Here is a 14,082-nt window from a genome sequence, read left to right as displayed (position 1 = left end):
CTTATTTTGGCTTCAGTTTCATATGTCCATAGTTTACATGTCCATGTATCTATTCCCTAGCACAATTCCGACGTTTATATTTGTGTTACGTTATTTGTACATGGTTATTGCGAAAAAGAAATAAAATCATTTCTACGATATGTCATTTTTTTATTATAAACATCGGCAGTATATACAACTTCTCCGCTGAAAACTTCCTAAATGAAAATAAAACGCCAGTGTGTGACGAACTAAGACAAATGAGATTTGGACGAAACAAGTTCTCGGTAAATATTTAATTTGGTGCAACGTTGAATAAACGTCGAAAAGACGTCGGTTGAATCAAAGTTGCGGGTGTGACGTTGAATAAACGTCGATAAGACGTCGGTTGAATCAACGTTGCAGTGCGACGTTGAATAAACGTATGGTTTACGGTCTTTGTAACAACGTCTTTTTTTCGACGTTGTATCAACGTTGATATTACGTCGGTTGAAACAACGTTGTGGAAACGACGTTGAAAAGACGTCGATGATACGACGTTGTATTCATATCGGAGGGCAACGTTGAAAAGACGTTGAATTTACGTCGGTTGCATCGACGTTGCAGACCCAATGTTGATTAGACGTTAAATTTTTGGTTGTGACGTCGCGACCAGAATTCAACGTCTAATCAACGTTGAAAAGAGGTCGTGTGCACACTGGGATACATCTTTTGCACACTCACAGACAAAACAGAGTATTGGTACAAAAATAAATATATTAGATAATTTGTTCGCCTATGTATCGCCCTAACTCTAATGCCATTGGCCTAATTCGTGTCCTTTCGTCAGCATGTAAAGGAAACTTGTCGGTTATGCATATTCCGGCCGTCTTACATTTTCTGATACACTATTTCGTACAACCTTTGCAAAAACTAGTGATTCCGCTACTATTTGGACTACAGGTATTTATAAAAGAGGAAAGAGAAAAAATATATTTAACGTCATTTGTTCAGCTATGTATTACTGTCGTAGATATTTGACGTCAAATTTGTTTTTGTCTATATAAAGACAGAATCACTTTAAATTTATTATTGACTAGTCGATAAAGCCCGTGGAAAAATCACTGAGACAGGATAAAAATGAAAAAGAAGCGTCATTTGAATTTTGATTCGCCTTTTCCAATTCTTTCAAATACCTAGTGTGTATGGATTTATAACTTCCATCATAATAAACTTCTGTCGAATCCATCTTTTTCAGATATCCTTCGTACACGTGAATTTGTGAGTGCGGTGTACGAAGGATATCTGAAAAAGATGGGCTTGACAGAAGTTTATTATGATGAAAGTTATAAATTTATACACACCAAGTGTTTGAAAAAATTGGAAAGCTATGCAGACGAATATAAAAAGTTATTGAAGATAGCGAATTGGGTAAAAAGATCATTTTATGTTTGTTGACATTTTGTCATCGACTTTTTCCACTACGTAAGGTTTGAGATTTGATATGTTTCGTTTTTAGAGATATTTTGAGTCACAAAAGAGGGAACAGAAGCTTAAAAACCAAGTAAGTTATCTGCTAAAGAATAATCACAAGAAAGACTACAAATTGAAAAAACAAATCGAAGAATGGATGATATGATGGTGGAAAAGAAAGAAAAAGATAAAAAGATTGAGGAGCTAGAAAAAAAACTTGCTAAGGTTAACAACCAACTTCACTCCAAAGATGCTGAAAAACAGAAAGAAGTAGAAGAAGTGAGAAAATTAGACACAATATTTACTAACCTTGATTCAATGATGAAGCAAGCACAAGAGGATTTTATTTCTCTAACAGCTAGCAATCTGATGAATGCTGCTCTCCAGGAAAACGTTTGCAAGTTAACCAAACAGCTGGCAGGTTCGCCAGATGAAGAGAAGAAGGCGAAAGACGAAGTTCTAATTCTCACTGCTTCCAATTTTTCAGAAAAAGCATCAAAATATATTTTGGAAAGAGAAGTTGTAAAGCGTAAGGGTAAACTTGCTGACTCAGGCGAAAGATTGGAAATGATAAGCAAGTTTATCAAATTTAACATAACACAGCTTCGGGATGTAATGCGAAATGAAATGTTAACATCTGATGTGGACCAAAATGGTAACACATGTGTCATCAATGATGACAATTTAGATGATATGCAAACTGGTGAAACGGCAGAAAGAAATATGGATTTAAGTTTGGCAAAGATAAAAGGCGAAGTGACAAAAAATATCTTTGGTGAAGCTTGCCATGAGGGAAAGTTCGAGGATGATCGTATTGATGAAGTTGCTAATGTTGATGAGATTGGTAGTGGATTGTCTGAAAAAAAGGAAAGCAAAAGCATCAACGAATGGGCAGTAAGTTTTGAAAAGTTAAAGAATATGTTAAAAGATGGTGGAAGAAGTTTGAAGATACACAAAAGTCAACACAACAGGGTGAGTTGTTTTAACAACAGAGATCTGATATGGATGTGTTTATATACAATGATTTATGTGGATTGCAGGACAGATTTATGAAAAAGAAAAGTTGTTTCAAAAGAAGATCTAACAAAGCACAAATTGTAAACACGTTACTAGTTTTACAGAAAACTAACTCTTTTTGCAATGAACAGTTTTATAAAAATTATTTTTATACTAGATATATATATTTTTTATTCGTCATTGGTGATACATTGAGATACAGGTGATGCAGGTAAGAGATGTCGCATAAGTTTGACCTCACAAGTAATTAACCAACTTCATGTCGCATGATGGTTATAGATTTTAAACTCGTTCCTAGAGAATCTTATCTGAAAGCAAAAAAGAAACCCTGGGAACGAGATTTAGTTAAAGTCTTCAGTTGTCCCGAGTTGTCTATATTAATGATACCCAACCTCAATCCCAAGACCTGTTGTATATAAGCGCAGCACCTGGGAACGAGGTTGAATAATACCTGTATTCTATCTGTGTATGCGCAAGAAAAAAGTCGTGCTACGGGCTTACGAAATAGCGTGGAATTTAAAGGACGACGAACCGTGGGTTAACAAGTATTGTTTTAATAAATTTTTAAAAAAGGTTCGGCTTGCGACCGATAAGATGCTATCATTTTTCCGAAGGAACACAAGACCGTAGCATGGACCTAAGTTTTTGGAGTCTGAATCAAGAGTGGTTTATCATTTGCTCTCGTTTTTAGATTGTCAAAAACGTACCCTTTGCATAAGTATCTTCGCTATAGACCATGATCGACAAAAACTTGAAGAGACCTGTCGTACACTCCGATTTCTACTGCTCCTCCTCTACGGCTGTTACACAATCTCAGTTGGAATGGTGAAGACATTTTCAAAATCCGCGTTAATTAAATGCACTGATTGGTTCGCTGTTTATTAAAAGAACGCATATTTCATCATAAATGCACAGAGAATATAGGCTAATGTTCTTGTGTGATTTTGACACGTCCCCGCAGAACGCTGATCGGTACAAAACTCGAGAAGACGCTGATTTTAGATATATTAAATTTAATGAAAACAGAATATATACAAAATCTAATCTAAAAAAAAATTATATTACAATATTGGTATTGGAACCTCTTCCTAATTTTAATAATTTAAATTCTTCTTTCATTTTTGGTTCAGCAGTTTGAGTGTGCCACACTAGTATCTAAAAAATGCAAAATGACAACATCTCGTGAGAAATAAATCCCAGGAATTTCTCTCAAAAAAAATGTGATGACATTTTTCTTAATTTATAATGTTTTTTAAATTCATATATACTCTTATTAACCACTTATAGAGATAAGTTTCTTCAAATCCATTGTTAAGGAGGATACTAATATTTAAAATGGATATATTTCACTGGTTCTCTCACCTAAAGGGAGGAGAGGGGTGGAGACCGGTGGTGGGAGTGGTCAGTAATAACTGATAGGGGGTAGATTAATTTTAATCTATTAATTTTGACTTTTTACCAGAATATCTCCCCTACAATTAGTTTGCAGAAGAAAAAAGAAACTGCTGAAATTGAAATTTACAAATTGTAAACGGCCTTTCAGTGATAGGTAAATCGGAGGGAAAGATTAGTTGCAGTCGTTTTTTTTTAAAGAAATAAAAAAATCTAAATTTCGCGTTGGAATGCATCATTTAGTGATAGCGATTTGTGTAAACACTAGAAAGCAATGGCTTTGAGTAAAGAATCTCGTAGCATTTTATTTCTTTGACCTGGGTACTTTTCCAACCTTATTTTAACAAATGATGTTTTTTTATTACAAAGTGACCTTGTAACCGACCTTTTACGAATTATGCCAAACTCAACTAAAGAGGTCGATACTTAAAATGATTCTTATCCCTAAGTTACTTAACAAAAAAAAAAAAATTACTTAATTTCGCAAATATTTCTGTTTGTTATGTGCCTCAATTGCGAGCTGAAAGTTACGGTCAAATCGTTCATATAGCCAAGCTTTCTAAGAATAGCCTCGTTTTAAAAATAATTATTTTCTTTAATTCTAAATCAAATCCAACCAGAATACTATATGGCTCGAAAAACTTTAGTTGATACTTTAATATTCTATCGGAATTTACTTATTTATTTGATGAGCATTGAACAATTATAAAATTTCGGATGACGTCATAATTATCACAATTTATGAAATTCGGGAAATGTGTTTTCTTCTAGAATCTTTTATAATAAGCAAACAAAGAAACAAATAAATAAATAAATAAACTCACTCTTGTACAGTCGTTAGCCTTCGCTTCTACATCGCCAACGTTTATTTTCAATTGTTGTAAAAAATCACTTTCCAACCATCCACGTTTAACTTCTGGATTAATTAAACTTTTTGGATTATTGAACAATATTTTTAGATTTATGGCAAAGGCAGCCATGTCTACTGGAAATTGCCTTGATGGCATCCAGGCTGTAAAAAATTTCACAACTTTTCCATCTTTGCATATTGGACCTTCCCAACGCAAGCCACCGACAAGTGCAACAGGCCACATCGAAACTTTTCTTGTCCAACGCATCTATGGCAAAGAAGATAGCGAAGGTTAGGACCTGTGAAAATTTTTGAAACAGCTTATCGTGAAAGTTTAGATCCTCGAAAAATCCAAGCTAGGCTATTCGCAAAAGTTAATTGCCTCTTTTTTTCATTTTTATTCTTTTTGTTAAGGTAATAAATGTTAACCAACTCTTTGAATTAATTTAAAATCATGTGGTTTTTTATAACTTTACACTCTAAACTTCTTGAACATTTGACAATCAACACTATTGCCCATCACTAAAGTTAATTCTCGCAAAAAACTCACTTGCAACCACTCATGTCGCAAAGGGGACTTGATATTAAAGTCGAAAAAAAAGTTTAACATTTTCGCGGATACTGAGACTTTTCGCAGAATTCGACATCGACCTCTGTTACAAAATCCATTATTTGAACCCTTGATTCAGGTTGACAATTGATTTCATGTTGGAGTTTTAGCCGTCAAATGATCTTGGCGTTTTAAAATTAGTAGTAAGGTTCCAAAAGCCACTGGAGAGAAATTTCAAAATACATTTACACAGGTTTATTTACAAATAAAGATTAAAAAGTTAGTCTTTCATAAGCATTGTCATAAACAATTTTTTATAACCACTTTTGTCATATTTGCAGGTCCCTAATCAACGATATACGAGGAAATTATTCAGTAACTAAGACATGTCATCATCAAACCTACTGGAAAGAAAGTATTGAAAAAGTATATATATATATATATTATTAGGTTTTTAAGTAGCGAACGTATGCAAAACAAAAACCACTCCCTTCAATTGTTCGTTTTTGTTCGTTATTATTATCTCCTCGTGACGAACGTATTTTTGAATGTAAAACATGAAAGAACAACAAGGTATGAATCATTTTATTTTGGTCAAGTTTTAAAGTTATATACCTCTTTAAACAAATCCAAATGATACGTATTATCATCATCTGCAAAATACACGACGCCTGATGTATCCTTGGCAACATTATTTCGTAACCAAGACAACGCATGATTTCTCTGGTCAACACCACGATGCTTTTTCCATCTTGGATCGTTTCCTTGAAGTATCAAATCTCTTTGTGTACGTACATTCAAATGAGTATATTTTATTCCAACATTACTTAAAAATGACGTCACTAATAGTGTTTTGCTTTCTGAGTCCTCCACTAATATCCAATGAATATTAGCAACATGTTTTAACGTGTTCGACATGCGCACTAAATCAGCTTGTTGCGTGTAACGTTTATAGGTTGGAGTTATCAGATATATAATTGGTAAAATATCATTCCTTCCTTGCAACTCCACACGCTGTTGTAAGTTCTTTAATTTTGATTCTAAATACTCGATTTCGTCTCGAGTGTTCTGGAACAGGGAATACCATTTTCCTAAACAAAAAGCATACCAAATTTACATATGGAAAATTTTTTGCGATATCTGATATTATTGGGAAGTTTTCGTGACATAAACTTTAGCGATTTCGTTATTTACAAGTTTTTAAATTAAGTTTTTTTTTTATCTGAGAACAAACGCCATAGACCCCTATTATAACCAATTATTTTTTGGCCCTTCACCCTAAGCATTGTATCGCCGCTCATGAAGAATCACTCAAAAATATTTTTTAGTTATTATTAAATGAGTAAATTCTTTGGGGCGAATTCATTAAATTATTTATTTTATACCGTATACTAATTATTCCCATTTCTTCGCCTGGGCAAATTGTTGAAATTTTTAGGAACTTTTTGGGTTATTTTTTACATTGAGATTGTTCTTACATTTGGAATTATTGTTTTTTAATAAGTTGGAAAAAATGACATTTAGTGCCATAACAACAAAGTTATGCACGTAAATTAAATCATTGTTAGATATTTTTGGTTTAATGAAGAAAAAAGTCTAGCTTTAGTCTTTTTGAATCTCTTTTCAATTCGTACTTCAATATAATATATATAATTTTAAAAAAGACTTTTTTAATATTCTATATGTAGGCTTCTGTATTAGTAAAATTATGGACAAAAATTTCGCCACACAGCATCAACATTTTGTCATAACAAAGCTAAATTATCACTTATACAATTAGAACCTTGATTAAGTTGATTAAAAAGGAGGGGTCTTAGATACAGGTTATATTTGTAATTAATATATCTACTATTGCTCATAGATTAAACTTTTACAAAGAGAAAGAAATGAGACGTACATCTCTACTAACACACTAATAATCTCCAAATAAACACAACAGCTTGAGTTTCAAACAACCGTAAAATGTACCATCCTTGTTCCGACTGTTTTACACCTAGCAGAAGTAAAACAAGCCTAATAGAGCTTTTAAAAAATCACACATTTCTATACCAGGGTGACCACTAATAAAATGAGAACAAAAGTAAGGATATTAAGGGGAATTAAGGTGAAAACCAATTTTAGTTCTCTATCTTTAATATTACATACTATGTTCTATGATAAGAAAATTATACATATTATACAAATATACATATAAGTTATAAAAGATAGAAATTATAGGATTTCAGGTAACAGAGAAAATGTCTTATTTCACTGGTGATGAACACATTTCCCAAAAAGTTACTATAGAAAAATTAAGTAAAAGGAGAAATTAAGGAGAATAGCTCAAATTTCAATTTTAAAGTATATTTAAGTACTTTTCTTTAAGAGATTTTTTTTTTTTAAAGTTACTAAAGAAATTTAAGGAGGAGTGGTCACCCTATGTAAAGGACAATTTACTTCTACAATGACTTTAAATTTAGCTAGGCCATGCAATGAGTTTAAATTTCATCTACACTGTTATGTGTTTTTATTGTTGGTGACAAAATGTTTGGAAGAATTTTTGAACTATAATATTAAAAAAGTTGCTTGTTTACAACAAAAGTTAGATAAAATAACTTGTAATATATAAAACACAGCTTCTCTTACCTTTTTGGTGACTACAGAACACATGAAGTAGACAAAATATTGATACTATAACAAATGCTACAATTAACATAATTTTTCTTTGGAACCAAAAAACATATGCCATTATTTTGTACTCTATAAAAAGAAAAAAATATTATGACATACGTGCTTATATTAACAAACAAAAAAATAATTCAATGGGGCTTAACATAGATAAGCTCAAGTTATTTTCAGTTAGGTTGAACTGGGAACTGCTGGTGGAGTGAACTAAAATATAAAAACACTATATTGAGCTTCAAAATTGGTGATGTTTTGTTTACCCACATTGGGTAGTGCCTCAATTAGCTAGGCCACTGAGCCTCTGTTACTAATGGCATAAAAATTAGGAATTTCAGATCAAATTGGCCTCCGACTAACACTATTTTCCTTTTTTATACTTGACCTTATCACTCCTGGATTGTTGACGTCTGTTGGTATAATGGTATTTTCATCGACTAAGTCAGCATGGAAATGAATCTTCACCTGACAACCTTCTCCTTTTGTTTTAGCTACATGGTGTCCTTGCACTGATTCGATTGGCCTTTATGAATCAACAAGTTTTTTGTCTAATGGTGGAAGCAATTGGCCTACTTCAATCTCCAATGTTTATTTCATTTTATTTTTTTGGTGTTTATGCTGCATAGCACTTGTGAGTCTACTGTTTATGGTGCGTCATTGTGTGTCTACCCCAGTAAGAACATGGATAAAATAAACTATATGACAGTGTAAGGAGAGGAAAAAGGTACAACGAGCTGTTGTTAACAAAGAGAGTAAATATGCTGTGCTGCCTTCGCCAGCCTGTTTTTTGGTACACCTGGGAGAACGGCAATTTTATGCAAGTAGTTTTTAAAAAGGAGTGAAAGGAACCAATAAAAAGTTGCAAAAAGAAAAAAAGGAAACAACGAAAAAGTTGAAAAAAAAAATGATAGAAAACAACAAAAAGTTGTAAAAAATTGCGAGAAGGTAACAACGAGAAGTTATTTGAGACAAATATGCTTTATGAGACTAGGATAGGTGTTGAATGAAGGAGAGTGTTCTTAAATTGGGTACACTCAGGACAGTCTTGTAGATTTCTGCTTGCGCAGCATCCTAACCCCTTTTCGCCAAATATCCCTTTGAAATACATGTCTTTCTAATACTGGTTTTATCCTAGGAACATTAAGTGTGCTTCACAATATGCACAACTACATAAACATACAAAACCTGTCACAATGTCAATTTTAAAGAATTTTTACCTCATGGGATAAGGATGTATTCAGATAAAATGGCATATCTCTCACAAAATTGGAGCCATCTAGCCAAATATTTATATGTATAAACTTCTAACATTTTCATAATTTTAACATTTAATATTCATATTTATTTTACATAAATGCCAATTAGAGTTATATATTTATCAATTTATTTAAATGCATGTTTTTTACCAGATTCTACCAAGGTGCTATATGCCAAAAAGGTTATGTCTCCCATGTAGACATGATTAAGATCCAACCCATTAGCATGAAAAATGGACGTTAAGCCGAGAATGATGAATGATGATGTACGTAAAAAGAACTTTGTCATTATGAATTAACTCTCAAGTAATGTGATACCCTTTGTTTTGTGCGTCTGGGGAAAATATAGGTGCATTTCAGTTTGTGGCATAGAACTCCAGTTTTTGGCATAGAATTTACTAGTGTCCAACAACCCAAATCATGTGACTGTCAAAGAATATTTGAGAGAGAATGAGTTTTTAGGTATATATATATTATCTTTTTTCAATTAAAATTTGTGTAAAAAAATAGAATTATAATTGCTGGTACAAACATGCAACATGTGATAATAATGTGGTGCCGTAGATTAGTGGTTATAGCTCTCGTACTCTGTGTGGGAGACCGGGATTCGATTCCTCTTGAAGGCGATTTAACATGGGAGAGTGAATGTTACCATAGCCCCGGGTTAACCCAAGCCATGTGGGGGGAAATTGGGGAGATGGCACATTATGTGGGCCGTTGGATGTTGCCGGGAGTTGTCTAGTAGAGCGCGGGCCCTAATTGGGTCTGTGCAGCTCAAAAAGAGCATTAAATACTCTAGGACTCTACATCTAAGCTATGGCACCTCCTGGAAATAAGGGTATATCCCTCGATATTTGTGAGGCTAGCCATGTAAAATATGCACATATAGATCTTTTCATACACATTTTTGGATATTCATTAACACAATTTAGAATACTTGAAATAACACTTGCCAGTACTAGGATTTTGTATTCTTTTTGATTTCCGTCGCCGCTATGCGGAGCAGAATTTTAAAATCGCCTGATGGGAGATAGATAGAGAGAGACAGCACAAAGCCTGGATGCTTTTAAGTTTTTATCCAGGCTAAACGCTCGGAAAATTCCATTTTCAAGATGCTTTATTTTAATCTCTGTCAATTAAATGACCAATCTAAACAGAGAGTGTACTCTTCATGTGGCCAAAACATTCCGTGTGCAGCCATGACTAAAAGTGCTTACATTTTGTTGTTCCCCCTTGCTGGTCTCTTTGTTTTGGTCGTAGTAGCTTTATTGATGGGGAGCTAAGCACTATTTTTTAAATTCGTATATTTTATCGGGTAAGAATTATTTTATATATAGCTAAGTGAGAAAGGTGTGCTGATTAGCTATCTCAAATTTTGGTGCTGACTTGGATCTCCTTTGGATTGGTGCTGACATACCAGGCCTTGCCATGAGTCGCGAGCAATTGCTCACGCCCGCATAGTGCTCGCGTAAATGCTCGTTACCCGAGCATTCTATTGCTCGCGTAAATGTTAACATTTTGAGATAAGTGTAAACGTTTTTCTCAAGAATTGATTGGTCTTTTAAGTGAAATTCCTGCACGAACGCTCAACCTGAAACTGAAAAGATATTTGTTGTGATTATTTTCCACCCATCATGCAAAATTTCATTCGCCATTTTGTAAAACGTGTGTGATACAGGCATTAAGGTTAATCTTTGTTGCGCATTCATTTTGCAGTAGAAAAGCGGGAGACGTTTTAAATCATGAACCCTAAACACGATGATCGAGCGTCTCCTGGTATAGTGACTCTCTCAATCTTAACTTTCTTTTCTACATGTCCGAAATAGTATGCATGACTATACTGTCGTTTTCATAAATTTATTGTTTATTTTTCAGCAAATAGAAAAAAATATGCTTCGTTTTCAAATTAAAAAAAAATCTTTATCTGCATGGTTTAAATAAAACTTTAGGTACATAAAATTTAGACAGAAAAAAAAATTATACGTGGGTTTTGTTTTTAAAATTGTTTGAATAACAGTTGCGCATAAAGAAAATAATCCATTAAATTTGGACCTGCTATGGTTTCCAATTGTTTCGTCAAATGAAGAAATTATCTACAATTAAATCCATGATAAATTGTCTGTTCCGCCTGTAAGTGCAGTTTTGCATACTTGCGTCATCCGTGCTCCATCGGCATTCACCTCCGTATTAGTTAAGAACCGCATGGCTGGATTTCTTGTGTAAGACCTGGTTACCAACGACGAAGGGGCCAGGCAAAAGAGATTTATGTCTAAGTAGTTCTTTTAACTAAGTCAGGAGTCGGTGAATTAGCTAGGATGGTCAGGTTGGCTATGAATAGGTTTGCTCGTGGATTTTAAGGACCAGGACTAATTAATAATTCGGACGTATAATTCGGAAGTTCTAAGCGAGCCACAGACATGTCCGACCAAACTGGAAATGTGGCAGGCATTTTAATCACACGCCTGAAACGATTTAGGTGTGTGCCAAGGCGCACGCCTCTCCTGAAAAAGATGCCCTGAGAGACTAAATGTAAAGTTTTTTTAGCGAAAAATATGGCGAGCAAAATTGCTCGCATGGACACTCTGATGCGAGCAATTAATTGCTCGGGAGGTTATTTGCTCATGGCAAGGCCTGCATACCCTTTCATGAAATTACTTACTTGCTAGCTAGCATGGAGCTAGCTACACAAAATAGTGCTTTGATTAGAGTGCCTTTTTTTCTTAAAGAGCAAGCAACAAAAAACCTTTATACTGTCTTGCGTAGTTCTTCCATCACTGGACACTCAACTCCTGTTCTTATGGGAAAAAGGGGGGCTAAAAATAACTTCCAAATGAAACTTTGTGGGAAAACTTCTATCAGATAAAAAAGATATATATATTCGCACAGGATTTTTTTTATATGTTTTGCAGAAAAGTTGTCGAAACGTGACAAAAGCTTATTGTTGCTTGCAATGAGCAGTCAATGAACTGATAATTAACCTGTAACAATATAGAGTTAGCTGATGCAGGATAATTAGATGCTACGCCTAGTATAATTAGCTGTTAAAAGCTTCTTTGTGTTCTTTACAGCTAACTGCGTCTTTTCCATGTTTTTTCTTGAAATGAGAATAGTTTTGTTGTTTAATAATATAGACGACATATGTACTGCTAGCTACAGTAAAATTATATCTTTTTTGCAAAATCGTTTCTTGTTCTTTTTCTTGGTTTTAATTGAATCACAACTTTATGTTGATCTATATAAATATAGATGGCTAGGGGAGATCGATAACGAAGAAAAGTGAAAATTTAAGTAAAAAGATATATATTGTATAAGTAGCTGTATAAGCAGCTAATTATACTGTACGCACTGTATATATAATTATTCTGCATAGATAAATAGAATGTCTGTATATTTTATATGGCTAGCCTTACAAATCCTGTCTATTATTTCCAGGAAAGGTCATAGCTTAGATAGGGATTCCTAGTCCGGGGCTATGGTAGCATAATATTGAATTGCCGCCAACGGGAATCGAACCCTGTTCTCCCTCACAAAGTGCCAGAGTTATAACCACCAAGCTATGGCGCCATTGAAAACGGCTAACTATTCTGTTACTGGCTAACTATCAGTTCTCCTTGTGCCTAATTTGCTTGAAAATCTTTCTTGAGATCAACCCAAAGTATCACAAAATATTTTTCTAAGATTTCTTAGAAATGACTTGGTTTTTAAAAATCTCATGAAATATACCTGTGCATCACATCACATGGATTTGTATCTTTGTATTAAATTCCCTTTTTAAATCAAAGAGGCAGAGATTAAAAAGAGACAATATTAAAAGAACCTGGTTTTAGTGCAGTTTATGGTTAAATTGTATTCTTGTTTCTTATTTTAACGTACTTTCTTTTTCAGATCAGCTGTTATCAAACCATGCACCATCACCATTTTCAAAAAATTTTCAACAAGAGAGTAAATTTTGAAGGCCTAAATACTGAAATGCTAATATGTATTTATTGCTGAATTAATAAACAATGAACTACTTCATCATTCAAATAGAGCTCGTTCAGAAGTTATTATATTCGAATCGTCAAGTTTCTACATAGCAAGATTTGTATTCTGGAATTTCCAGAATTTTCCTGATCACTTTTAAAAATATCCAGTTAAAGTTTTAACTGTTATTTTAGAATACTTCATTTTACTATGTAAAATTTTTATTTTTTATTTATTGAGTTGTATTTTAACATTGCAGGTTAGTTACAAAAATAGTTAAGAATCGTGATACTCGTGATTTGTTTACCCCATAATTCTCCGTTTTCAAGGTCTACTTTTAATTTCAAAATCTTTCAGGCTAATGACGGAAATCTTAAAGCCGCAGGGCTTCTTATTTTATCACAAACAATTTTTTGTTGGTTAGATAATTTTTTTAGGTCCATATCAGCTTATGCTGATTCTTATTGTACAACATACTTTGTCAAATAAACTAGTAGCAGTAGTAGTAGATTGTAATCTACGCTAGCTGTTGTCTAATTGGATTGAAATTTCAAGGTTTATGTAGCTTAGTGATGTTATGTCAAACTTTATGTTAACAATGTCAAACATAAATTACTATCTAGCTAGCTACATAATAAGCAACTACAATGCCAAAAAGGCAGTGGAGAGGTCTAAAAAATTATTATACCCAACTAATCCATCTTAGCAACTGATCTTAGACAACCAAATAAAATTAAAAGTTCTGGATCCTCTGAGTATCTTATCTATAGATAGCTAGTTAGTTAGCTAGCGAAGCTATCATTTGAATCATTTGGAAAATAAAATTTGTGTCAAAGAGCTAGCTAGGTATAAACAGTATAAAAATTGACGATTAAATATCAAAAGTATTGATTACATTCTATAATAAACTAACTTTACCGACAGTGCCGTTCTTAGCCATGCAGAAACAAATTCACTTGCTC

General features: G+C 33.5%; 1 protein-coding gene across 1 annotated transcript; it reads right to left on the bottom strand.

Annotated features, from left to right (window-relative positions):
• Positions 1-3,436: 3,436 nt before the first annotated feature.
• On the bottom strand, positions 3,437-14,075 carry LOC130642024 (galactosylgalactosylxylosylprotein 3-beta-glucuronosyltransferase 3-like). The gene is made up of 5 exons (XM_057449089.1): positions 14,039-14,075; positions 7,866-7,979; positions 5,856-6,331; positions 4,665-4,958; positions 3,437-3,603 (listed from the first exon to the last, which is right to left on the bottom strand). The coding sequence occupies exons 1-5, from the start codon at positions 14,058-14,060 to the stop codon at positions 3,505-3,507; spliced, it is 1,005 nt and encodes a 334-aa protein (XP_057305072.1). The 5' UTR covers positions 14,061-14,075; the 3' UTR covers positions 3,437-3,504.
• Between the last annotated feature and the right edge of the window lie 7 nt (positions 14,076-14,082).

This window comes from Hydractinia symbiolongicarpus, chromosome 4 (assembly GCF_029227915.1).
Source record: "Hydractinia symbiolongicarpus strain clone_291-10 chromosome 4, HSymV2.1, whole genome shotgun sequence".
In the NCBI taxonomy this organism is placed as follows: domain Eukaryota; kingdom Metazoa; phylum Cnidaria; class Hydrozoa; order Anthoathecata; family Hydractiniidae; genus Hydractinia; species Hydractinia symbiolongicarpus.
The sequence above is the reverse complement of the archived record's forward strand: the minus strand, read 5'-3'. Positions and strand labels throughout refer to the sequence as shown.

Excerpts from the sequence above, each read along its gene's own strand:
- LOC130642024 (XM_057449089.1), bottom strand. The coding sequence starts at position 14,060 with ATGGCTAAGAACGGCACTGTCG. Across the intron at positions 6,332-7,865 it reads GTTCTGTAGTCACCAAAAAG|GAAAATGGTATTCCCTGTTC; the intron begins GTAAGAGAAGCT and ends CTTTTTGTTTAG. Across the intron at positions 4,959-5,855 it reads ATTTGGATTTGTTTAAAGAG|ATGCGTTGGACAAGAAAAGT; the intron begins GTATATAACTTT and ends TCTTTGCCATAG.